Below are 26495 nucleotides of genomic sequence, written 5' to 3' on the forward strand. Positions count from 1 at the left end.
GCATGGCTTCTTCAATTTCATAAAGTTCAGCTAGCGTGGACGAAGTCGCTCGCTCAAGCCGGCATGACAGTGATTTGTTAGCTGACGGAATAAAAACTCCTGAAGAACTGCGCTCAGATGTTGCCGATCCATCTGTAAAAATATGGGTCGTTGCGGAGTAAAATGTTTGAATATGGGCAAGTGTAACCTGAAGTAGGACAGTTTGGGACATGCGCTTTTTTGAATCAATTCCAGGTATAGAATGTTTTATGGTAACAGGTGACAAAGTCCATGGCGGAAAACCCAGTGGCATGGTCTGCGGTGCTTGATTTGGCACGGAAGCATCAATTGCCCTTATTGTTCGTCCAAAGCTTGAAGCGTCTTGATCCGCACTGCGAGTCAGCTAATACACTAATGCGTATAAGCTGTTTAGCAGTCCTTAGTAGCTGCCGAACACTGCATAGCTGTGAAGCCAATGACTCCACTTTGTCTATTCCCTTGAGACAATGGTACATTCCACCGAAGTTGCACCTGATATCCACGAACCGAAAGAAATCAATCAGGAACACCGTAACTGTGTCAACAAGTTCGTAGCATGAACGGATGTCTCCTTCAATAAACGGCGCTGATAATACGAGAACAAAAGTGTTTATCGTGTCCATGTCTGGATAGCGGCTCTACCGAATTTGGACATGTCTTCGTCACGCTGAAAGAAATCCACTATAAAAGTAAGTTTGCAGGAATTCGCTGCAAACACACATGGTTTAGAACTTCATAGTCGACATGCGTCCCGTCGGCTTGAAAGGGGTTTTATTTCGGTGCGCAGCAGTACTATCGTTGTACGTATGGCTCGGACCACACACGATTGCTTCATCGGGAACTCTACCTGGTAAGCAAATGCATCTTCTTCGTAAGCTTTCCGCAAAAATGCTTTTATGGTGACAGTTATGAATGCCTTAATAGACGCAAAGCTTTTTAGCTCTACCAACGAACGGTTCTTTTGTGGCATGCGGGACAACAATCTCCCAACGCGGCGGAGGCGGCGGCGGCGGGGGGGGGGGGGGGGGGGCAGTGGGGGGGGGTGGAGGGTTTTACTCACAGAGCACACTGTAGATGGCACGGCGAATTTACCCAGCGTTCCCCGCGCGGAAGTGCCTGCTCGCTGGCACTGGTGCCGGTGGTACGGCTTTGTCGTCTACTTCAGCGACAGTTGTTTTGGGCCTGTTTTGTGCGGCGTCGCGTCCATTGCGCGCTGCCTTCGCTCGGCTTCATTAACTTCTTCGACAGCAACTCCAGGGTAACCCGGACCCGATGAAATTACGGGGTCGTACTGAGAAACATGCGATAAAGATTGGGTTGCAGGGCGGGAAAACAAAATGTACAAACCACATACAGACATCTAAGCGCTAGAGAAGCGCTACCTTTAGCGTACTGCTTCCCACAAATGGGACTTCATTTTCTAAATTTCTGTATACCGATTCGGTTGTGTTTTAAGACGTAATACAAAAGGCGAAAGTAGCAACTGGTCCTGATAAATAGCGACTATAAAAGTTCCCACAGCTTTCACGCAACTCCTAATATTAGAAAAATAACTAGTTTAGATAGGTATAAATATGAATCACTAAGCTCACATGCAGAATTGCTTCACTGTCTGCACTTGTGTCGCGTGGTGGTGTAGGGCCCAGCTTGCACATGAGGGTGGCTAGGTTCCGCTGTCTCACCCTTCGAAAGAAGCTCCTCTCCGTTTTCTTTCTCCCGAGTCACGACAGGGGTACCACTGTGGACGCCGAAGCCGCTGCTGTGTTCGGGATGCCTCCCCCGCGTTTTCCATTTAACGGGCGGCTGAATTTATGGTTTCACTCTTTGTAGAGCCACGTGTGTGAATTCGAGTGACGTCACGTGGGCAATTGTTGTGGGTTCCGTTTAAAGCTTTGCTTGCCAACCACCTTTACAGCGTGGATTGTAGCCATTTTTTTAGGTGCTACATTTCGTCGTCTGTGTCCCTCTCCTTGTGGGAGCCCCCAGTACCATAGCGCATGCGCAAACCAGCGCAGGTGTGGTAGGCAAAATGCTTCTCCAGTTTCTTTGTTCCGGGGATAAGATCCCGGCCACAGTGATTCTGGAGGTGAAATCATGACCCCTAAGGCAATACCAATTCCCTTTTCTCCCACACTTTATGGCCAACGCTGTCAATCACGGCACGCAGTCTTATTTCTATAAGATGAATAGAACAACTATGTACATACATATAAGGATGCCCTGCGCAGCAAATGAAAGTGGGAAGCTAAAGACAAAACTGAGCATCACGTACTGTTGCATGCCATAGGCAACAGAAGAAATTAGGGCCCCATCTGTGAATATTACGACTAGTCGAGTTTCTTTTCCTACACTTTTTACATTGCCCTGGCATTCTGGAGTCATGTTTTACGATTCAAGCTAATAATTGTTGCATTTTTATTTGCTATTCGCAGCGACTTCTCGGATTACAGGGGGATGCATACACAAACACGAAACCAACAAAAGACACACTCACGAGAAGTACTGTTAAGGCGGTAGGCCACTAAATTTTTTTCTTAAGAAAGGACCTAAGGTTGGTATTACTGTTTTTTCAGAAGAAGCATGGTTTAAATAAACTTACCTTACCCAGCTGATTAGAGCAAAAATATTGAATATTTATTCTTGGCAGTGAATTCTTTGTGGAAAAATGGCTAAAAGTGTTAGTGACGCCAGCGTTGATAACTTACTAATGAAATGCTTAATTGAGTAACACTATGGTATTGGTGTAGCTAAATATCGGGGCTGTGCAGTCAAACAGGATGAATATTATACAATAACTAATAATGAAGCAATGTTTAGAAAAACAAAAAAGAAGGAAAAAAATCGCAATTTTAAAAAACCTATTTGCAAAATGAGCTTCGAATTCAAACGCATTGCATCATTTCATCTTATTTTATTCCAGCGCAAAGGTATGTATGTTGCAAATGAGCAAATAATATTTCGAATGTAGCCCGAAACAACCCATTCCCGTTGAAACCCGTCCCGCTTGAACCCATTACTGAAACGCCCTTTCCGTTTGGCGGTCCGTCCGTGTGCGCCCGTTCCCAAAACGCCCTTCCAGTTTGGACACTTTCTGTTTCAACCCTTTCCCAAAAACCCCTTCCCGCTTCACCCCGCTCCCAACAGGCCCGCCTCATATAGTTCAGATAAGTTTCTGAGCTCGCAGTGCGCTTTTAGGCCTCCAAAATTGTGCTGGGCGAGGTAGTGTAGGCTACTGAGTAATGACTACAACATATTTTACTCATTTCTTGCCTAAATATTTAGCGCGGTGACAAATTTTATTTTACCTTGACTCAAATTCTACTCTGTAGACAGCGCCACCGATACGTTTTCTTTCGAAGCTTTACCGATTATGGCTGCAGTATTCTCAAAACTACACTTTTTCGAACGTTTCATCTCAAAAGTGAAATATTCAAGCTACTTTAAAGAAAAGCAATGCTTTAAAAGGCTGCATTATTGGTGATTTGCTTTAGGACTAAATCATCAGATGTGGCTACTTGCGCCACCCCTGCCGCAATACGCACCCCAAACGGTGTGCTAAAACATGTCCTACTGTTTTCAGCGGCAAACGGAAACTCCGCTCCCGGTAACACGGTAAACGGTAAAGCAAACACGGTACCGATATGCTAAAACTCTCTATGCTTTTTCTTTTCCGCGTACTCCGTGTCCGGCTATGTATTATCTACAAAAAGTATACGCAAGAGAATACAGCTAGGGGTGTTCTTAACGCCCGTATTCAAAATGTGTGCGAACTATTTCCTTCAAGCAAAAATTTCATCTTACTTAAATGGCCATTTTTTTACAGACATTTGCATATAAAGTGACCGTCAACCACAGATTAAAGTGGATCGTACCACTGGCTTAGCCCATAATAGTTACCGCTTTTATAAAATACGTTTTCTATTTTGTTCTATTTTGTTAATTATCGTCCTTTCTTTTTTGTGTGTGTGTTGCATATAAGTGCATGTGCATGCGTATATGCAACCGTAGGGACTGGAACCATCACCGCTTCCGCGAGTACGCATGCGCGAAAAACGTTCCAGACTTTTCGACCAACGCAGAAGCCCGCGGAAGGGTGTGGTTTTAGTAGTAGTTGACCAACGCTGCACCGGGTTGGATTAACACAGCAACCTACGTGTTGTTTTTTTAATTGGCGCCGCGTATCATAACACGGACCATTGCAAAAAGGTTGCAGGTAAATAGGACGTCTGCATACATTGTTTTGTTATGGTTAAATACGTTTGGCGTAACTTCAATTTATTTTCAACTTATGGCAGACGCAAGTAATTTTTTACTTTCTGGTGCGTTGGACGTAGCTCAAAACATCATGTTAATATACAGTCGGATTAATTTCAAAAATCGCACACCTCGGTCCGAGTTACCCGAGTCGAAATTGGGTTCGTTATTGCGGGAAGGGGATAAATGGGAAAATACAAAACCGGAAGGGCGTTTTGTACCGGGTTGAAGCGCAGGGAACAAACGAGAAGGTTCAATTGGGAACGGGTTCAAATGGGAACAAGCGAAATGGGAAAGAGCGAAAAGAGAAGGTCGTTTTGCGCCGGGTTGAAACGAGAGCAATGAAATGGAATTGGGTTTAAATGGTAAGCGCCCAAAATTTCAGTTCGAAATAAACAGCCGGAAAAAGGTTTTGAAAGATTCCGTCGCATGAGCTAAAGAAAAATCTTGTTTGAAAAAAGAAACGCAAACAGAGTTTTCAAACCCACCAAAACATGTGCAAAACACCAAAAAGAGACTTAAAATGCACAAGGTTCATAGCTGGAGCCCTAGCGAGACGCATTAGAGTCTCCTTTAACTCGTGTAGATTGATTGTAGGGTTTAACGCGCCGACGCAACGGAGGCGATGAGGCGCGCCGTAATGGAGGGCTCCGGATTAATTTTGACGACCTGGGGATCTTTAACGTGCGCGGAAATCTTGTACACACGAGCGTTTCTGCTTTTCGCCTCCATCAGAAAAGCGGCCGCCGCGGCCGCGAATCGCACCCGCGACCTCGTGCTCAGCAGCGCAACGCCTTAGCCACTGAGCCACCGTGGCGGGTCGTTAACAAGTGTAGCTGCTCGTCTTTCCTTCCTGGCCTGTTCTGTTTCGTCATTTGACTTGCGCTGCGCATTCTAGATGCGCTGCTGATATCTGGCGATGCAACCTTTTGTCATGTAGTACTGTGGTTCAAAGACAGCCTTCCTGAGGAGTTTCCGGGGACTAACAGTGCCATTATTAGTGTGCCACTGCATCATTCAAGGCAAATAATAGTGTAGGCAAGGTTACGCAGATCTCCTTGGGAGCACGCTGCCTTGTGGCCCTTTCCCGAGTTAAAAATAATTACAAGCGCAAAACTGTTTTAGGTCATCAATTAAGCTTTCAGTTTTAAGGAAGTTTCTAGGGTATTTTGAATAATAAAAATGTTTACGATCTTCAGAAATTATGGGTTCCGAAATTTGGTGTTCTTACACCAAATTTCTCAAGCCATGAAAAGTGGTTTTAGTTTTGGGTGCAGTTTTGGAATATAAGGGCGTGGCATAGAAAAAGTACGGTAACTGTAAACCTAATCACGATAAGACAATAGTTCGTGTTGAAACATACTCTTGAATGCTTGGGTACACAGAAACCACCAAAAGCAAAAATCGATCTCGTGCAAAAAATTTAATTTTTCTGAGTGGCCTACCACCTTACAGGCCAGGTTCTGGGGTACAAAAAATAAGAAAGCAAACATTATATTATAATATAATTTTTATTACACTATTTTTTTGTATTATAGCTTTCATTGCTAGAAATTGCCAAAGTTATTATTATTATTCTGTTATGACTACCATTAGAGAGTCAGTGGCGATAACCTCTCTCAGCGGCACACTTCAATATTCTGATGGCCTTCTCGTACACATGGGACCGGGGATACTCAGGATGCCCGAGACTGATACAAGATATGAGAATGAATGTTTGTCCCTATGCTACTTTGTGCTGCAAACGCATGTGTTATCACAATATCTGTTGTGTCCGCAGCCTTGGGTGATTCCCTTATCTCAACCTAGAATCCTTGGCATTTTTATCTTTTAACCTTCTTGCTTGCGTCGGGGACGGTAATCCTGCACAGCACTCACCTTCCATACTGCGACAGGCTCATAGCGTCCCCGGGCATCGTGTGGTCTGACAGTTCAAGCAGCCGCACTATCGGCCATTATGCTACATCGTACCGCATGCTCGTTGGCTACAATGGTACCATGTCACGCATGCCACCTTGTGTGCGCTCTTACCTCAACCTGGGTATCCTGACATTTTAATTGGTTAGACTGCTTTCTTTGGTGGGAACTCTTCATTGTTAAGCGTATACCTCACCCAGTGCTAACCTTCAATATTTTTACAGGTACAATACGCTCGAATGCCTTTTCCATCCCCGTTTACTGGCCATATAATCCCCTCCCCAATGCTGAGAGTTTCGCCGAGGTAATTAATGTCGCTTTAAGGCCTTGATGCTGCCATGCCAAACAGTGACAACTATATTGCCTGGAACATGGTATTTCTTGATGATGAGAGGTTCATAACTTGAGTAGAAGGAATGAATTGTCATAATCTTGGCCGGAAAGGCTCCGGAATCGTGGCCAACCGGTCTACTACCATGACTCAAGGGGATGCCTTGGTTAGAAAAGTTTACAAAGCAAACAAAGTGTGGGTAGGTTTGGAATTTGCAGCACAGCTTACTCGGGACAGTTATATAGCCTTCTGTCGAAAGCTTGGTCCTTCTAGAGGTTACGAAGCACGTAGAACCGCAGCCGCAGTTGCGCGAGGAGTTTTGTGCAGGGGTTCTCGATGAAGGGAGATGTGTATTAAACGAAGACTTCCCAACACCTCGAAAAGCCAGTATGATTTCTTTAAAGACTATCGCGACGTTACTAAGGAGCTAAATGAAAGGTAAAGATGGTTAAACCTATCAAGGCAGAGATGAGTGCCGGAAAATATATTATGCAGAAGCAGATTCTTGATCTTAAACAAATTCATGAAGAACAAAATGATGTTGGACAACGTAAGGGAAAGGCAAACCTGAAAAATAATTAATTACCTGCTGAGATAAAAAATACTTTCTTGATGTCGTGAATAACCTGATGGAAAAGCAGGAAATGCGTAGCTTCTTCAATACGGATGTCGCGCCTGTGCGTTGTTGCAACCACAGTTATTTCTGACTACACAATAAAATATAATATACTGATTGGTTAGTTGGCTTATGGAACCTTGCCTAAAACAAAGTGATACGTGCTCTAGTGCTCAAATACGACAGCAGAAACTAACAATTACAGTTTTGCTTGGGCTAAAAAGGGAAAACTTTATGTAAACCACATGAAACAACATCAGTCATTTGCGTGAACTGCCAAGCAGACGTTGGAAAGATCACGTTTTCTAACCGTACTTCCCGTTGCACATTTCCTCGCGCGTCCAAATTTTACATTTTTTAATACCTTACACAGGCAGACTTTGGAAATCATCGTCGGACTTCTCAGCATTAACTCTGGAAACTTCAGGAAACATTGCAATGAATTCACAATAATAGCAGAAATGTTGCGTACCTTCGAAGCTGCTTTTTTAATTAAAGAAACTGACATGCCAGAGGTGCGCGCTGACATGTCAGTTCGTTCCTGCTAGTGCCCTCAATTCGCATGCAGATAGACAGGCCCAGATGGGGGAAGCGGAATTGCAGTTCTTACGAGGGACACTCGCGGAAGTCGATTATGTAACTCGCCGTCAGCTCATGCGGACTGCGTGGATTGTAAGCTCAATGACTGAGACCTAATTTAGTAACAATTACTAAAGCAATGTGGCTTAGTAGAACGCCTTTTTGTCGTAGAGCATTATATATAAATACTTCGTGACTTTAAAAAACTATGCTGGGAACCTATTTGTCTATTTGTCTATACTAGCATCGTAATACGTAGAGTTTACAATAAAAGGTCTTGTAGGGGAGCTAAAAATGTCCTCAAACTTAAAGGGACCCTGCAACACTTGCCATCGACTACGAGTAATGTATTTTGGGATAAAGTCTATTGTCCCAGAAATCTCCTCCCGCAAGAATTAGGAAAATCCGCTCACAATTAACGAAACTACGCGCGATGAGAAATCGCGCATAATCGTTCCCTCTCAACTCGACCACGGGCAACGCCACGAAAGCTGCGCGCTCTCTCCCGGAGAGGGGGGCGGCTCGCGGCGTTCTCTTCGGCGGCCTTCGATATATCAAATGCCGGGTAGTTTTCTCCTTTTCTCCGCAACGCGGAGGGGCCTATTTCCGGTCTGGTGCCATAAAAAAGCAGGCATGGGTGCCTGCTCGCAAGTGCGCGCTCGGGCTCGTAGGGCGTTTTTGAAGCAATAAACGTTTGTAGTCGAGTGGTCCCGTTGAAAGGGAAGTATTGAGCTCATCACTCAAACTCCGCGCGCACTCAAAACACAAAAGAAACGGCAAAACTGTGCCTACAGGTTCAGGCATAGAAGAGGTTCGTACACAGCAATGACGACGACGGAAATGGGAGAATCTACCCGCGAAGTTGACCAGTGACAGCCGATCAGGCAGCCATGGCCTATGTGACGTCCCTCAGGCCATGCATAATGAGGACAACTGAAGAGAGAGCGGTTTGTTTTTCCGCGTCTTTCACATCGATTTGCGCGCTCACCGCTTCAGTGCACGTGTAATATGTGGCTCAGGTATTCCTGGCAGTGTAATCTAAACGCTGCGCAGGTTTACTTGCACTGCTCAAAGAGTGTTGCAGGGTCCCTTTAATTCAAATTTATGGTTATTGCAACGTAAATCGCAAAAGACTATATAATAGCCTCAGTGCAGGCTTCAATAAACGCCGTTAATCAGAACTAACACTTTCATAACCGTCTGCGAATAATTCCGTGAGAACGTACACATTTTTGCAAATAGCCTAACCGCAGCATAATAAAAATGACACATATTACTATGACACGTAGTTACATTTAAACATTTTACTTGGCATTGCACGCTAGAAAAACCACTGGAACCACTGCACACATGCTTCCAGACATGGCCTACGTCATTCACAATTTGAAGCCAGAAAAAATAAAATAATCACTTTATTTGGGCAGCTCATTGCCAACAGCGTTAAGGAGGTCTAAATATTCTCCCAAAAATTAAAATAAAACGTGGAGGTTAAAATGAGCGGTATCATTGACAAGCGCACCGACGCTCTTCAGAGATTGAATTACTGGAGCCTGGAGATTAAAAGTTTTTTCGAAACTTCACACATGCTTTTAAGTTAAATAAATTTTTGGGGGGACTGCAATGGAATTATAGGAGTTACAAAATGCTGGTTCCTTTAAATGGAACAATGTTGTGTGTTGTCTTCAAAGCCTTTTTTAAAAATTGAACAAAAGCTTCAAGTGTGCAGTATTGGTCTGACATGCTAATTAAAACCCAGAAAAACGCGGGACAAAGAGAAGTACACCGGACAAGCGTTTACTAACCACTTGTTTTGTGTAGTTGTTCCCTCTGTCCCGCGTTTTTCTGCGCTTTTAGTTCGCATGTCTCCATACCAACTTGCCCACGTGTCGGTGCTCCTAAGTATAGGTCTCAGTTTGATGTTCTACTCTACTGTAAAAATGCAACTGAGTACTAGCTACTACTTGTTGTACCATCTAAAACCAGATATACCAGACTTCAGAGCTGGAACTGCTGTATACCACGCTCAGTTTCGTCTTTCTGGTCCCGATATAATAAAAAGAAAAAAGACTCTTTGCTATGAAAGAAACACGACTAAGAAAGGGAAGTTTGGGTAGCGTAAACACTAAACTCACGCAACAGATTTGTATTTAGCCCATTTTGCTTACTGGAAACTTCTATTTGTTGTCCGATTTATTTCGCCTGCTTCGTTTGTTTTGAAGAGCCTGCGTGCACAGAAGAAATAACTCGAACGTGCATGAAAAAACTGGCGACTTGCAAGGAGCCCACAGGAGAATGCGTTTGCGCCAGTCCGAATCACGAAATGATCGGTGCCACATGCAAAGGTAAACCGTGTTTGGCATTCGCCTGGAGTCCTAGTATAGTTACCAAAAACAACGTGTCCTTGCACACACTTTTTCACAATTTTATTCCGCAGTGTTTCAAATCCAGCTGGAGTATCAAATGGTGATTACCACAAAAATGGTGATTACTATAGCCAATGGCAATAGTAAAAAACGAGCATAACAATCAGTCCTTCAGCCTCGTCTGTATTAAAATTCTTCTGGCCCCGCATATACCCTAACTGACCACTTAAAAACCACTTATTATTTGAACAAATATAGCAACGAGCAATGTGTATATCAGAATGTTCGGACCTGCTGAAAACTACGCGAGAATTTAAAATAAAGTACTTTTGGTTTTATACATGAGTTTATATATGCTTTCATAAACCTATATATATACTTATAGCCTTTCCTCATGTAGTCCTTAATTATTTCTGCAAATTTATAACTCGGCTTGTTCAACTTTACCTGAGATGTCGAGCACTTGCTGAAGACGGAAAAAGGGCCAGGGTAGAAATTCAGCCAATTTTACCTTCAACTGCATGCAATTCCGACAGTGGGGAGCTGGGGATAAAACAAGCTTTTTAGCCTTATTGATAACAGGATTCACGCGCTACTAGACTTGATGTGCATAAACACATCGTATTCCCCTTCTAAGCCTTTAAATGATATCTGGAAACCCGCAGTATAAGTACAGGTTTTAATTTCGAAGACTGCTGCACACTTTTATCCCGAAAAATGGAAACTCGCACACTACTTCAACTATTGCACAAAGTTGTCTAGCTAGCAATTCCTAAAACAAAGCTGCCTTTAGAATTTTGTATTACTGTCGATGTTGACAATATGAACAGTTTATTGCAATGTTACACACTAAACGGCTAGAGAATGTATCTACCACCCTCTTTAATTTGAGTGCTAGAGATAAATCTTTATATAGTCCTCTGTTCAATGCAAAATTTTACTGGCGTGTTTGATGCACTTCGCTTCCTTTTTTTAAAAAATAACCAGCCTGCACTGCAGCAAGGAGACTAGAGTGCCTTCATAAAGCAGCGACATGCGCTGAGCCCAAGGGAGAATGCGTCTGCAAAGAAGGACATCTCATGATCAACGACACTTGCAAAGGTGATCAGCCATTACTGAAGCTCTGTAAAACGTTATTCAGTACACGGACAAACGTACGAATTTCTGGAATTTCGGTTAGCAGTGCGTTAAAGGCAGCTGAGCCACCCAACATTCACAGAAGCGAACGGACGCCTTCCTAATGAAAGTGCTAGGTGTTAGTGCCAGTTAATGATAGTGCTAAGTCTTAGCACTATCTTCAATGGTCTAAGTAAAACACGAGCTATAAAATCAATTTTCCAGACTCTAATTACTTCACTTTTGCAATATTGTGTTCATTTCAACATAAAGCGGAATGCAGCTTTAAATACTTGTACGAAATCGTGAAACGTGGAGTGCCTGTATAAGTTTAAATTTCATTGTTTACTGTAACAAGTGTTTTGATAACTATAAGCATAAATACTTTAAATACAGGTAAACCTCGTTCACAGCTATAACTACATTATACCATGCTTAATGTCGCATTTGTGATCACAATATATAATAAAATACATAGGTAGCACTGGCGTTGAGAGAAAAATACGGCGGGAGAACGTAGCTATCCATGCCCACAATCTAAGCATTTCTAATCTATCTGTACATAGCTCATGCTTTGCACAGAAAGTTTAAATGCCGTTTCTGATTTTCTTCGCTCTACTTTTATGGTGAAGAACCCGCCTGCAAAGAAGCAATAAACCAAACGTGCGCTAGCAAAGGGGCGCGTTGCCTAGAGCCCACCGGAGAGTGCGTGTGCATCAGTTCATTGCACGAAATGATTGGCGGAACATGCAAAGGTAAGCACAACAATTACACTTCGACTGCACATCTCATCATGTTACAAAGAAGTGATGTTTTGTCCCATTCAATATTACTTGAAGTTTATACCCCAAAGCTTGTCGCACTACTTGGATGTCGAACGCCTGCTGGAGCGAAAGATAATCACAAATGCTAATGAAACCAAAATGAAACTTGACCGTCTTGTTTTTCGACGTTCAATGGTGAAGCTAACAAACAATCTATAAAACTAGTCTGCGAGCGCCATTTCTCGGTGTTTGACCTCCACCAGCAATATTCTAATACACGAGCTGAATAATTGCTTTGAAAATTAAAACTAAACCTTGGACGTACAACATGTACATGTATGCATACAATCACCCTCTGTAACATGGTTTCCATAGGTCTTGTTTTACGCAGAGATTGATCATTTTATTTATGTTCCATTTATGATAATTCTCCATACCCATTCTGAGTTTTGCATTCTTGTTTAGGGTGAAAAAGACGAAACTTCTACTGGAAATTACAGATAAAAATGGGTAGAGTGTGTGTCAACAAGCAACCTAGATACGTGTGCTCAGAGTCACTTATGATACAGTTCTAACACTGCAGCGAAATCTCGAACGCGTGCGTTTTGAGCCCTTCACTTGTCATTGTTTTTCATAATCAACCAGCTTGCACGGCAGCAAGGAGAACGGAGTGCATGGGAAAAGGAGCGGCGTGCGCTGAGCCAAACGGAGACTGCGTCTGCAAAGAAGGAGAGCAGATGGTCAACGCCACATGCAAAGGTGGTTCGAAAATAACGTACCTTCCAGGAAAATGTGTGCATGGCTCCAGCTGCAGCTCTCGCCATAGCAATGCAGATTTCCTTGTAAATATATAAGCAGTGTGTTTTACGAGGGCGGATCTGTCCAGTAGCTGCTGAAGAAAATGGAGACGCAGTAATAGAAATGGAGCAAGTTCTGTCGTTCAACTATCTTCCATGACATTTGTGAATAATATGACCTAAAATCATTTGACTCAGGAACGTCTTATTGCAATTATTCTGCTACATCATCATCCTTTCGGAATAAAAGATGACCATTACCTTAGATATTCAAACAAAATCCCCAAACGTTAGATACCTGTATAGGTCTAAATTTTGTCGTTCAATCGAATGACCATTCAGAACTCTACCATTTTTTGGGCATATTTTCAAGCACATTACACCACGTTTCAAACCTAGCACAGCTGCACACTACCATGCCTTTGCAATCGTCATCCCTATATATAGTTATAAATACAGGATATCACTACTATGCTTAGGGAAGCACCGCTGGAGAGGGTATTTTATACGACTGCAAAGTAAGCCGCATGAATATATCTGCACTTATCCCATTATTTTGAAAATAAATCTTAAAGGCGTGCCTTTAAAGCTTTTCTTTTATTCTTTTATAATCAAGAAATCGCCTGCACAGCGGAAGTGAATGAAACGTGCGCGAGCAAAGGTGCGACATGCAAGGAGCCCACCGGAGAGTGCGTCTGCATCAGCCCATCCCAGGGAATGAGCGGCGGCACATGCAAAGGTAAACAGCAGGAACGTCAGCTGGGTTGGACATGTAGTTACATCCCTATCCCAAAGCTGTTCCCCGTATTCAATATGTTGCGGATGTTCTACCCAGTGCGTTACGAAACGTTTCTGCAGCGTATGTTGAAGGTCGAGCTAAGAAATTCAGCCTGAGTGACTTTGAACTATCCTAAATGCTGATAGTAAAAAGCGGTCAATGAAGTAGCCCACCAGCCCCATTTCTTTCGCAACTCCTTTGCAACGAAACATACGCCGCTAGACACGATCCAATAAATGCTTTAAAAACTGGAACGACATCTGTGAAAGCAAAACGCAAAGTATCATGGCCTGCGGCAAACTTTTTCACCATAACTTGCCTCTTATACAGGAATGTCAAAACATTACACTAGGTTTCAGATTTGAAAATTATCCGCAAAAATGCGGAATCAGGCCTCTGATCCATGTCAGTACAGAAATATACCCAAATAGTACGGAGCTGTTAGTTTAACTATGGACAGAGAACCTAATAACTCGCCCCCTAAAACGGTGTGATAAAAGCAGAAAAGTGCTAAAAAGTGAAAAAGCGACAACAGGAATAAAAAGCCTGACAAATTTTGCTAATAAAAGTGATATTTGCTTGATAAAACTGAATAGAAAGAAGTGTTGCTTAAAACATCTTGAAGGCGTGTGCCTGGTGCCAATAAATTTTCTCTGTCTCTTTGTAATTGCCAACCAGGCTGCACACCTGCTAAAAAGAAGGAGTGCCTTAAAAAAGGAGCGACATGCAATGAGCCCAATGGGGACTGCGTCTGTGAAGCAGGAGAGATGATCAACGGGACATGCAAAGGTGATTTGCCACCACAGCAGCTTACTCGAAAAACTTATGAAAGCCACCAACAACGGGTCTTGCCCATACCATTAGCACTTCTGGAGGTTGGTCAGCAGTATGTTCGGCGAAAGCCGAACGTACGCCTGAGTGTTGGAAACCGCGGCATTGCTGACTGTGAAAAAAGGTAAAATCCGTTGGTCAACCCCTAAACATAATATTTATTGGGCATTTCATGATCCGTGTGTTGTGCAAGCGGACTAATTGTGTAAATATTGGGATGTAATACTGAAATGTGCAGGCTATGTGCAGGTGCCAGTTAAATGATTTCTGTAACCACAAAATATCAAGTTTTAATCGAAGCATTCCCTTTTATAGCTAAGAGCAACGTATACATTGTTGAGTGTTGCATTTACAGTCGAGTTCTGTAAAGAAGCTTATGGCACTGCTACGCAGAGACAAATTGTGCCAGAAAAACGCATTTATCCACGCCTTTAAGCTGCATGCTCTTAAACCATCTTTACAAAATCGGTATTTTTACAGGCGGTCCTGTAAATACTGTGAACTTTTACATTTTAAATGTTTACATATACTCATCATGAACAGTGACATCATGTTTTGCGTAGCGCTATATAAAATTGATATTTTATCATGTATATGGCCATCACTATTATGGAGTGTACTGCGACGTTCTACTCTTACTTCTCTATTTTGTTATTTTTTTCCATCTTTTTTGGTCTCTTAAATCACTGTATTCACCCCCATCTGAAGTAGCTACCCTACATCAGTGAGGCTGATCTCTTCAATTTTCATTAAAGTTTCTCCCTTTGTCCCTCTTTTCTTCTGCCACCATTTTGTACTAAAATTTTATAGCCGTGAGCTTGATGTAGTTCGCTTGCTTAGTTTTTATTCCGACTAAGCGGAAGATATTTATGGGACGTTTATGACACAGGGAAACCGAGAAATACGTTAACAGTCCACACTCGATATTTTTTGCTTTTTTAAAATGATGCGCTGCTCTATCCAATATTGTATGAAATTTGAAAAAATAAATTGCTGAATAATATGGAGCCAAAATTCATAATATTGGTTAATGCGAACTTATCTCGGATAAAGCCATCCAAGAGAACAATATTTTCAGATAGAATTCTAGAATTTATATTCCGAAAACAGCGCTGTGTTCTGTACTCATCTCGGCGCCAGCGCAACATCGGCGGTGCGCAGTTATAAGGTGGTCGGCCCGTCCAGACTCGCGCTAGCGTACGCGTCTCTCCCTATTTAAGTCCTCAACCACCAACCTTTTCGGTGGCGGATAGCGTCGTGTGAACAGTTTATGTGGTGGATGCTTCAGGCTTGGACTTCAGCGGTAGGTCTTTACTGTCATGGCAACACGTGCCGTACGCTCGAGTAGGTGACGAAGATGGTGAAGAAGGACGAAAGTCGTGATTGTGAAGAAAATCCAAAAGAGAGAGGTGGTGTGAACTAAGTTCGGTTATTTCGAAGTGTTTTGTGGTCCCTGTATACACCGTAATAATGGGAGTCCACTGTATTGAGTATGTGGTTTAGTGGTGCGAGGTAGCTTCTGGCTTCAAGAGCTGGGACGATGGCAGTACGACTGACCAGGAGTGTTTTGACTTCCTAGTCCAAGCTTCTCAACGGATCATTCTACGGCGCACCACTACATGAATATGGTAAGCGATCTCAGGGCACGCCCACATAGCGTGTATGAGACTGGTCCTGTCAGAATCAAGAAGTTCATTCAGTGAAGGATATTGAACGGAATAGATGTAGGAGACTATTACCCGGCAGATCAAGGTATCGGATTACATGAGACTACCTAGGTGTTCCAGATGACTGCTAATCCCTGAATAGGTGGGAGGATAATGGAGGCGAGCGAGGTGACACTGCCTGGCAATGTCATAACAGCTGATTATTCGGTTTCTAGTAATATCCCGGCTGCTGAGGTGTGAGACTAGAAGTGGAAGACGTAGTGAGTACTCCACCACAGTGGTGAGGAGGCTCATTCGCTCCCATGCCAGTCTGCACCTGCGCGCAAATGAGCTCTACCTGAGAGATCTGGGGAGTTTTGCAGAGGGTTTTACACGGCTCGAATGTCGAGAAAAAAATTAAAACCGCTGTTTTCGAATATATCACCGAAATTGCTGGGGCATGCCCGCTTCCTAGCGCGGTCGGTATGCAGCCCACTCTACAGCCTCTGGTAGGGTGGTCAGGACTCTAAGAGAGGTGACAGAGGCTATTCCACCCGTGAATTGTGGGGACCGCGTAGCCATTTCGGCAGGCAGGTTAAATCAGCTGCCCCTGTTTAATGGAGTACCGGTCGAATAACGACCTTCTTGTGTGAGAGTGCTCGCTTCTGCTTCTTGGGTGCGCTGTTGTTATCGCTGTGCATGCTCCGTGGGAGGGGACAAACCGGGAGATACCCATGGGTTTCCCCTGGGATGGGTTTCGTGGGTCGCAGATATATGCCGTTCATATGGCTGAACGAACCAGTGTATTCTCTCTAGAAAAATCACTGGAAATTCGGCGAAACTGGTCGACATTATGTTCATAAAATGGGGCCTAACCCGTATTGTGGGTGCCTATGGGGTCAACGTTTGCCGAGAGTGCGTTCAGGGGAATTTTCTGTGCAGCATATTCTGCTGTCCTTATAAGGCCATCTCCGCATTGGTGACCCGGTGTTATGGAAATAACTATGGGATCCAGCTGATCACAAATGTCCGTACGAATCGTATCTTCTCTTCTTCTTTGACTTTCTGATCATAGCTGCGAATTTGCTCGAGGATTATTTTTGTGTGATTGAAATAGATTCGTAATGGAGAAAGATATGCAGAGAGGTATGCTTCGCTTGCTTTTTATTAGCAGCCATTGCGCATTGAGTATAGGTGCCTCTAGTTTTGAGTACCGTCTATAGAAAATGCAAAGTCCTGGGCGATTTTTATCCCAATTCACGTGTTAGAATAAATAATTCTGATGTGGTCGGAGAGAACCGAAGGCATCCCAGAATAGCTTCGCGCGCCACGGTTTGCACGCCTCAATTGACAGCATTCTCCATGTGTTCGTCCTAACCACCAGTTCGATATAGCAGCGTGTTGTACGCAGATATCCTGCAGCGAAATGGGAAATCGTTTCCAATCCTCTGGGTACACTACCACTGCCCCGATAATGAGTAGGCCCAGTAGTATTCTACTTGCGGTATTCCGATAAAAAGGAACAGTGGAAGCTGATTTAACTGGTCAATTTGGAGAAGCACAGGGCGTGCCGTAACTGAATGCATGCACATAGTGTAATGCTGCATCCCAAGGGACGTCGGTTGTAGGCAGTGCATGTAGACGGCAAGCAAGACCTGGTCGAAGGTTTCGTTATGCTTCGAGCCAGTACTGCTTCTGTGTATGGTTTCAATGAAGGAATTCGTAGGTATTGAGGCGAATGGAGGAGACCTTCCTTTGTAAACTACCCTAGAATAAAGAAACTAATTAAATGCAAAGGAGAATTTAGGTATAAAGTAGCGTCTGATTCGTAATGCGATGATTCGCTTCATGACTTCCCCGTATGTTTAAAGATACCAAGTGTGGTCTGAGGTGCTCACTTGTAACAGTTTTTTTTACATAGAGATTGAGGTTGTTTCACCGCAATTTCACGCGAGGACTAGATAGTGGAACTTATAAGAGTAGTTATAATCGTTCGTGAGAGCTGAGATTTAGGGGTCTTGCACCATTGGAACACTGTGTTGGCCCGGCACTTCATTCCCTCCGGCGCTGTGTCGAGCAGAAAGAAGGAACAGAGTTGCAAAATTCTGGTTTCATGCAATTGCGGTACAGTGTTGTCCCTGTCGCAAAGGGAACATTTGGGTGTCATTATTGAAGACAGGGAGCACGCTTTACCTTCATGTATTGCTACCCGCGAATCTTGCGTGACCATTGCAAGCCAATGTCACAGCTCGTTCTTGGCAAAAGGGATGTCTAAAATTACTTGAAAGAGAGAGATAGAGAGAGAGCTAGAACGATCTCTGATGAAGTCTGCCATAATTAGCCCGGCTAACTTGCTGCGCCAGATGGGGACGGGAGAAAAATACCCGAGGTTCCTTTTAGTTGTTTACAGATTTGACGGCACTGACATTGGGCAGTGAGGGTGTAGTACCATTAAATCTGAAAATTTGGACAGTCTACGTAAAGCTTTGTTTTTATGGTGTTTTCGTTTTCCCCGTCTGCGTTTGATAAGCGGTAGGCAGGTCACAGAATGTCTAGGTGGGTCATTTGGTTATACAGTCGGGGAGCGTCTTGCGATGCTTTAGCCACGACGTGAACTAGCTTTACGATAAGCTATGAGACACAACATGTACACGACACAGGCCTGTATGTTGTGGGATCTTGTGAATCCTTGCTAGGCCAAAGGGCGACCGGAATACGAATTCATCCTGCTTTAGTCTGAAATATCGCTATTGTGGGAAATAGAAAACCAGCGGTATTACCAGTTTTACAGCCTTGTCTCCCGCGCAATTCCTCTGTCTTTACATAAACGCCACGGAACAACGTTGTAACATTGAAACGATGTCTGAGAATGCGTAATTGCTCCATTTGCTTGAGTTTAAGGGCCTGCTGTAACAACTATTTTGCCTCACCTGCTATATGTGAGTTTAACATACGTCATGGCTGTTCAATTCTTAAAATTCTCAATAACCACGCCAAATTTTCCATCTTTCATCAGGGTCTGTGTGGAAATGTACAAAAACTTTATGAATATGTAGAACCTCACGAACCCACAGGCAGATTTCTTGAGCCAACTATTGAAAGTAGTGTGAACGCCGCGTGCATGCCTACTTGTAATGTGTTGTCGAATGCTCCACAGAAATGTGTGCCCCTCTCTGCGCATGTTACATTTTTGCAGGCCTCAGGGTTTCGCAGCATTCATAGTACGGGCACAGATGCCTTGCGACTGACTAGCCTGGTATTCGAGTTCGAAGTAATCATTTGATTTATTTGTATACGTTTCTACAAGTCGCGGTGCACCGTCACACCTTCTGGTGAAGCGTAGGCCGATATAACTTCCGCGGAATGTTAGCATGTATCGCTTAGCTAAAATAGCGTTTCTCTGAGTTTTTCAACGGCAACTCAAATTGGCCACATGGCGTCAAGTAAGTAGTCTCTACTGCGTACTTGTTGACGACGTACATCATACCTTCAGGTTAAGTCTAACATTATCTGTTTACCAGTAACATTTTTTAGCCCTCTAGTTCACTCCTACAGCGGGCAAGCAACGTCGTACTCATCGTACGTCAACATGTGGGTAGCGACTGACGACGGTAGAGATAAAAACAGCGTCATGCCCAACACGTAGAACCGTCGAATGCCCGCGTCACCTGCGCACCTACTGCGCATTACCATTTTCCGAAGAATATTATAAACCGGAAAATACCGAAAGCTTCATAGAAGAAGCTTTACGAACACGCTTAGACTAATATCGACTGTGCAGATAGAGACGGGGTAGTCGTTATTTGACACTAGAGCGGCTGGAGGACGCAGCTCTAACCACACAAAATGTGGTGTCAGAGTCAGTGTGAACATACTCCAGTGTTAGACGCAATGTTTCAAGGGTGCGCGCTGCTTGAACTGCACTTCTATTTTTTTTCTAATAAACAACCAGCTTGTACGGAAGCAAAGAGGATGGCATGCCTCGAAAAAGGGGCGACCTGCGTCGAGCCCAACGCAGAGTGTGTTTGCAAAGCCGGAGAGCAGATGATCAACGACATTTGCCAAGGTAATCCGCTACAATGTCTCTTCTCAAAGTTTATGCATGCCACGAAACTACAACCTTGCTTTGAAGGCCAGAGTTTCTGGATATTCGGTAAGCAGCGCGTTAATTGTGCGCTGCCTGTCGAGCATTTGGTGACATGAGATGACACCTCAGAAATGGAAATCTGGCTGCGTAATATCTACGCTATGTTCGAGGCTAACTGCAGAAAAATGTTTCTGTTGTCTGGATACCTAGAAAACTCTTTTTTATAATATCCTGGTCACCTTTTTTTTGCTAAATAAAACGTTACCCCGCTAAGGCGCGCTTTTTGCCGCTTCGCCACAGGTGTATCTGTGCTAGCGCTTATTCAGTGAAACATGGCAAATGAAAACGAATAGACACGCGATCTCTTTTAGGTGCACCCCAAGGGTTAACAAGTACCTGGTGTGGCCGCAGAATGCCAGCAGTCACTTTCTGCTCAAAACGCGCAGCCAGAAAAGACGCCGGAGTAGCGGATCTCACGGCACGAAGACGCTCCTCGAACACAGGAGTTCATTAGCTTGTAACTTCGGTACAAAGAAGAAGATGCCACATGTTTTTCACCAGTATTCTTTACCCTCTTGAGAATTCTCTATTTTCAATTTTGGAGGAAATCGAGACCGGGCTTTATATTGATTTTTAAAGTTACGCATTTTTAGAAAAAGCCCAGTATTGAATCTTTTTGCCTATATTTACATTTTTTCTGTACAACCGATATTTTACCGATAGATTTACGAATATCTGGTTGACATTACCTATCGCTGAGAAGTTGGTCACAAGTACACGTATGGAGATAGGGGATTCGATGTTAGCGAGAACCTAGAGTCTGTCGTGGCTTCAGAATTTTTTTCAATTTTTATTGTTCACAGCAGAACGCAAAACGTGCCTTGACCTGTTTGTCATATCGGGGTTGTTTTTGTTTTGAAATAAATTTCAGTCACCCCTAAAGTTGGAAAAAACTGCAGCAGCCAAAAATCGCGCGTCACCTGCACCACATTTGCAAATTTTGTTCTCGCAAAGTATACGCAATAAAAACGGATTGGAGTTTTAAGGTATTATCTGGCTTGTGCATAACTAATATAAATGTGGAAAAAACAACAAAAAAATTGCGTGTACAGGCATGATCCTTCTCTCGTGGAATCACTCTGTACACCATGCTGATTTTCACTTTTCTGATAAGGATCTATATTTAAAATACAACATTACCGTTCTTCGCTCTGGACTGCCAAACATAAGACAATAAATTTCTCGCCGCCTGAAAGCTACGTACTCATATTCTATCAGCAAATAAAATGTTTAAGCCATAGCGCTGACGTACATCGTTTGCTCTTTTTGTAATCAAGCTCCGGCCTGCACCGAAGAAATGCAGAAAACGTGTATGAGGAAGTGGGCAACTTGCAAGGAGCCCACTGGAGAGTGCGTCTGCGTCAGCTCAATTCAACAAATGATTGGAGGCACATGCCGAGGTAAATAGCAATGAGAACTGCTAAAAGGGCGTCTTAAAATGTTACCAACAATCATTGTTCTACCACGTCCAATATATAAGAATTTTTATGGAGTGTCCTCTAGCACGGATAAAATATCCTAAATTTCTTGAGCGAAGATAATGTCCGGAATAATTAAGTGAACAGCACAACTCCACAATTTTTTAACTTCCCGAAGTAAACACCAGCGATAACACCTCTTCGTAAATTTCATGTGAATTTCATTTCCTCCGGAAGCGTACATAATGGGCATGACACTGTAAAAGAAACGTTTTCAAAGTCGGCATCAATTCTTGCAGACCGGTATGCAAGGGTGTAGTCTAAATTTCGGCCCCTCACGTGAGTCATCGCATAACTCCCTTCCAATGCACGAATTTAAAAGAATTCATGCCGCCTTTTGTAGCTCGGAATTCTCCATGGCCGTACTGACTTTCGCATTTATTGGTAATCTCGACGGTGTAAGACAAAGGTTGTACTGTAATGAAGAACCCAAATTTGGCTAGAGATTGCCTCTAAAACCCCGTAAAGCTACGCGCTCGAATTCATTAGCCATATAAAGGGCAGGTTGCTATGAGTTTTCAAAGGCCTGGGTATGTGGCACTTAGTTTTCCTTTTTTTTCTATAAATAACCAGCTTGCACGACGGAAAAAAGAATCGAGTGCCTTGAAAAGGGAGGGCTATGCATTGAGCCTAATGGAAAATGTTCCTGCAAAGAAGGAGAGCAGATGATCGACGACACATGCAAAGGTGATTATCCATTACGGCATCTCTTGTGGAAACTTGCGCACGCCAAATCCAATGGATCTTGCACTCTCTATCAGCTTTTATAGAAACTCTGCCAGTAGTCCCCTTAACGTGATTTGACTGCTCTAACAATTGCTGAAGCGAGTGGACATCTCTGCAATAAAAACCGCGTTGTTTCGTCCTTGTACTTCGCTTAAAGTTATTTCGAGAAACGAGCTGTATTACCTTTTGACTAGCTCTGTATTATTACAGCTTAATGGCCGTTTATTATGCTTTGAAGCATACGAGGGGAACAATGCTTACAGATTTGAAGAAAATCTTGAAACGTGCAGTCCCTCGATAGCGATACATTTGGGGCATAACTGGAACATTCATTCAGTAAATTTGCTTTGGAAGATTTATTGAAAGAAAACGTCACCCCGTTCGGCAGCTGAACCATCACCAATGTCATAATGAATTTGGCAATTCTTCTCCATGTCTAAACTAATTGACATTTTTCTGTTATGTATATGAAAACATGTCTAAAGGAAAATCTGTAACCATACATATTCTGCGCGTTCCTAATGTAACCTAATATATACCGAGGTTTGGACCTAATCTCCACAAACAAACTTCTTTTCTGTAATAAAGCGCCGGCTTGCACAGAAGAGTTCAATCAGACGTGCTTGAGCAAAGGGGCAAAATGCCAGGAGCCCTCAGGAGAATGTGTCTGCCTCAGTTCATTTCAGGAAATGATCGGCGGCATTTGCAAAGGTAAGCAACCTTGTTTCACATTGTGTTGGTAACTAGACATGTGTCCAACTCGTAATGTTTTTCTCACAATCAATATTTCTTGACAATCAATTTCACAATGCCTTAAATTCCTACGTAAACGTTGAACGTTTGCTGGAGGCAACGATAACTATCGGAATGGAAATCTAGCCTGTATTACTTGGTACTATCATCAATAGTGACTACGAAACAGAAGTGGCAAAGCCATTCTAGGCACTACTTCTCTCCTTCTTACGGCGCGAGTACAATTCACACCGTTGAATACATGTAAATTTGAGGGCATCCTGTAAAAGTTCCCTCCATACGTGTCCTCTTATATGGGAACCATAAAATACATTACACCTCCTTTCACGGCCAATATATTTTTTTCGGGATGAGAATCACAATCACTGGTCACGGTAAATGTCGAAATGAATTAAAATTCTACCGCAAAGTACTGTTTACAAATGGCAAAAAAAAGCATCGGCCACCGCGTTCAATCTGATATGTGGGAGTTTCTGTGTGTACAGTCCGCCGTTTGATGAGAAATTTAAGGGGGTGTAAATGTTGTGTTTCCCTTCTCTCTTTCCCAATCAACAAACAGCCTGCACGGCAGCGAAAAGAGTGGAATGTATTAAAAAAGGAGCGGCGTGCGTTGAGCCCGAAGGAGAGTGCGTCTGCATACCAGGAGAGCACATGGTTGAGGACACTTGCACAGGTGATTAGCCATTATGGCAGTTTTGTACAAAATTTATGCATGCCACGAGCTACCGTTTCTCTTACAATTCCAATCGTATTTTCGGGACATTCCAGCAGTAGCTAGCGTAATGATAGCTGACCTGTGGAGAATTTTTTGAAGCAAGTGTTGATGTCAGTAATAAACATTTAGCGGCTGCGGCGGCCACTTTTCTGATGGAGGCGAAAAGCAAAAACGCCCGTGTGTACGAGATTTCGGCGCACGTTAAAGATCCCCAGGTGGTCAAAATTAATCCGGAGCCCTCCACTACGGCGCGCCTCGTCGCCTGCGTTGCGTCGGCGCGTTAAACCCTAAAATCAACCAATAAACATTTAGCCCGTTCTAGCACTATCTTCCATCCTAACTGGAAAAACAAGCAAACAAGTGGGTCCGCTATCGTCCGCCGTACTTCTGCCATTTTGTATTTATAGCACCCTACATGCGGGTAATGTTTAATGGTTTCAAAGTTTGAAAGATAACTGACACATAAGTTGCTGGGCTGGTTCGTCATCCTGTTATTTTAAACCAAATTCAGTGACGTTTCAGAGCTGAAGCTACAGGCTCATATTTACACTGGTCGCATTTAAGAGCGGAATTCATAGTACAAAATACGTACACTCTACCACTCCGTAGAGTCGCTAACAGCTGCGTAATGTACGTACCAGCGCGTGATAGCCAGGGTATCCTAATCTATCGGTACACACAAGTTGTTTTATAGCGAAATCTCAAATGGGTGTATGTGATAGATTTCCATTACTTATTTTATATTCAAGAACTGGCCTGCACGGAAGACAAAACTCAACTGTGCGCCGAAAATGCTGTGACATGCCCAAAGCCTACCGGAGAACGCGTCTGACATAGTTCATTTCACAAAACCATCGGCGGGGCGTGCAAAAGTGCGCCGCTGGTTATGAGAACACTTCTGGAAATTTAGATATGTCTGAAGGGAGTAATTGTGCCCGTATATTCTTTTCTGCGGAGAATTCGTTACGCAGCGCATTTATCTCGAACCCAGCTAGCACAAAAACGTTACTAGGCGTATATGCTGCGTTTATCCCAGATGAAAAGTATGGCCACAAAACAACTCGGAAAAGACGCGCGTCGTCGCGAGAACATCTCATATCTCTGCTAATATCCTGGCCGGTTCAAGCTTATCTGGACCATCAAAATCCGGTTTAGCAAACGTCGAGAACAATATGCTTTCTAATGGGGATTATACAGGACATGGAAAATTTGTTTTCAATGAATTACTGCATCGGTGTATAAAACGGAGGAAAAATCCCGGTTTCAAAATTGTCGTAGGGATATCATTAAAATGCCTCATTCGCTTGTTATTGCTGCATGTAGGTAGCCTTATAAACCAGCATTCCGCATATTTTGCTCCCGCTGTACACGATATTGGCGAACAAATTAACGGAAACAGTGCAGTGTGCGACAAAACACAACGCACGGCACGCCATCCTTGCGTTACACAATCTTCTGAATAATAGAAATGCAATCATCGAAACATTTTATTAAATTCAGGGAAACGCACCTGCAAACACTAGAGTGTATGATTTACAGTTTGATTAGGATTCACTTCTGCTCATTCCGATTGTCTCGCATCGCTCGGTCGCTAGCCTGGCAACAGAGACAAATTCATTAGTGCGCGCCTCTGAGAAGCAGAAATGAAAAAAAAAGAGCAGATTCAGCACGCTGCGGATCGACAACACTAGAACTTACACCTGCATATTAACACCTTCGAAAAGCTTCCAAAACGTTCTGGAACCTCAGCCAGCAAACTTCAATGATGCATATATATATATATATATATATATATATATATATATATATATATATATATATATATATATATATATATATATATATATATATATATATATATATATATATATATATATATATATATATATATATATATATAATACATATCTATATATATATATATATATATATAACACATTAACACATGCACAAACATGCATACATACATACATACATGCTTCTAGGGCTCCTGTTCTCCTGTAATGAGGATTCCAAGAAAAAAATGGCACATATAAAAGTAAGCCGTCCACGTCCCCGCAATTGCAGTCTGCGATTCGTCACAGTAAAAGTTGAACTGAAAATGTTGAGGCAGCTCTAAACAAATGATAACTGGTAATGGCATTGCTAATGGAAATTCAGGGTGTGGGGGGCATGCAGCGATCAGTATCACCTCTGCCCCCCCTCCACGCCCCCCGGGAAACACACTAGGGGGTGCTCTGGCCCTCGAGAACCCCCCGCATCCTCCGCCTATGGCTGCACACGACACAGAAGGTGTGAAACCAAAGTGAAATAAAAATATACAAAGCAGCGCCGCTGGGCCCCAAAACATCGGATTTCCGACAAGCGCGCGCCGGAAGCGCATGCGCAGTATGTTATCCACCGACCTCCGCCAGTAGCCTCGTCCATTTTTGAATGTCTGTTGGCACCCCCCGTGTATATATGATGTGTAGCGCGGCAGTTCGCTCTTTCCTACCGTTACTTGTCGAGACAGGCCAACTGACGCGCCCCGCTGTGTATGAAATGTGAGGTGCCCACACTGCCTGCTAGCGCGAACCGGGCCCGCCGCCGCCGGTGAAACGTGGGCGTACGTTCTTCACCACCGGAGGCGTTTGCACGACAATAGGCACTCGTCATTTATATAACAC

At 43.3% G+C, this 26495-nt stretch overlaps 1 protein-coding gene across 1 annotated transcript in view; it reads left to right on the forward strand.

The window, feature by feature from the left end:
* The first annotated feature begins 727 nt into the window (after positions 1-727).
* LOC144157811 (uncharacterized) overlaps positions 728-26495 on the forward strand; it is a 32294-nt gene continuing 6526 nt past the window's right edge. Inside the window, exons 1-12 of the mRNA XM_077688556.1 lie at positions 728-868; positions 9935-10057; positions 11066-11179; positions 11827-11949; positions 12604-12717; positions 13372-13494; positions 14212-14322; positions 19963-20076; positions 21435-21557; positions 22209-22322; positions 22950-23072; positions 23674-23787. Coding sequence (XP_077544682.1) covers positions 763-868; positions 9935-10057; positions 11066-11179; positions 11827-11949; positions 12604-12717; positions 13372-13494; positions 14212-14322; positions 19963-20076; positions 21435-21557; positions 22209-22322; positions 22950-23072; positions 23674-23787 — 1402 coding nt within the window. The 5' untranslated portion in view covers positions 728-762. The remainder of the gene's footprint in view (positions 869-9934; positions 10058-11065; positions 11180-11826; positions 11950-12603; positions 12718-13371; positions 13495-14211; positions 14323-19962; positions 20077-21434; positions 21558-22208; positions 22323-22949; positions 23073-23673; positions 23788-26495) is intronic.

Source organism: Haemaphysalis longicornis, unplaced genomic scaffold, assembly GCF_048455015.1.
Source record: "Haemaphysalis longicornis isolate Haplotype H1 unplaced genomic scaffold, Haemaphysalis longicornis Haplotype H1 scaffold_10, whole genome shotgun sequence".
In the NCBI taxonomy this organism is placed as follows: Eukaryota; Metazoa; Arthropoda; class Arachnida; order Ixodida; family Ixodidae; genus Haemaphysalis; species Haemaphysalis longicornis.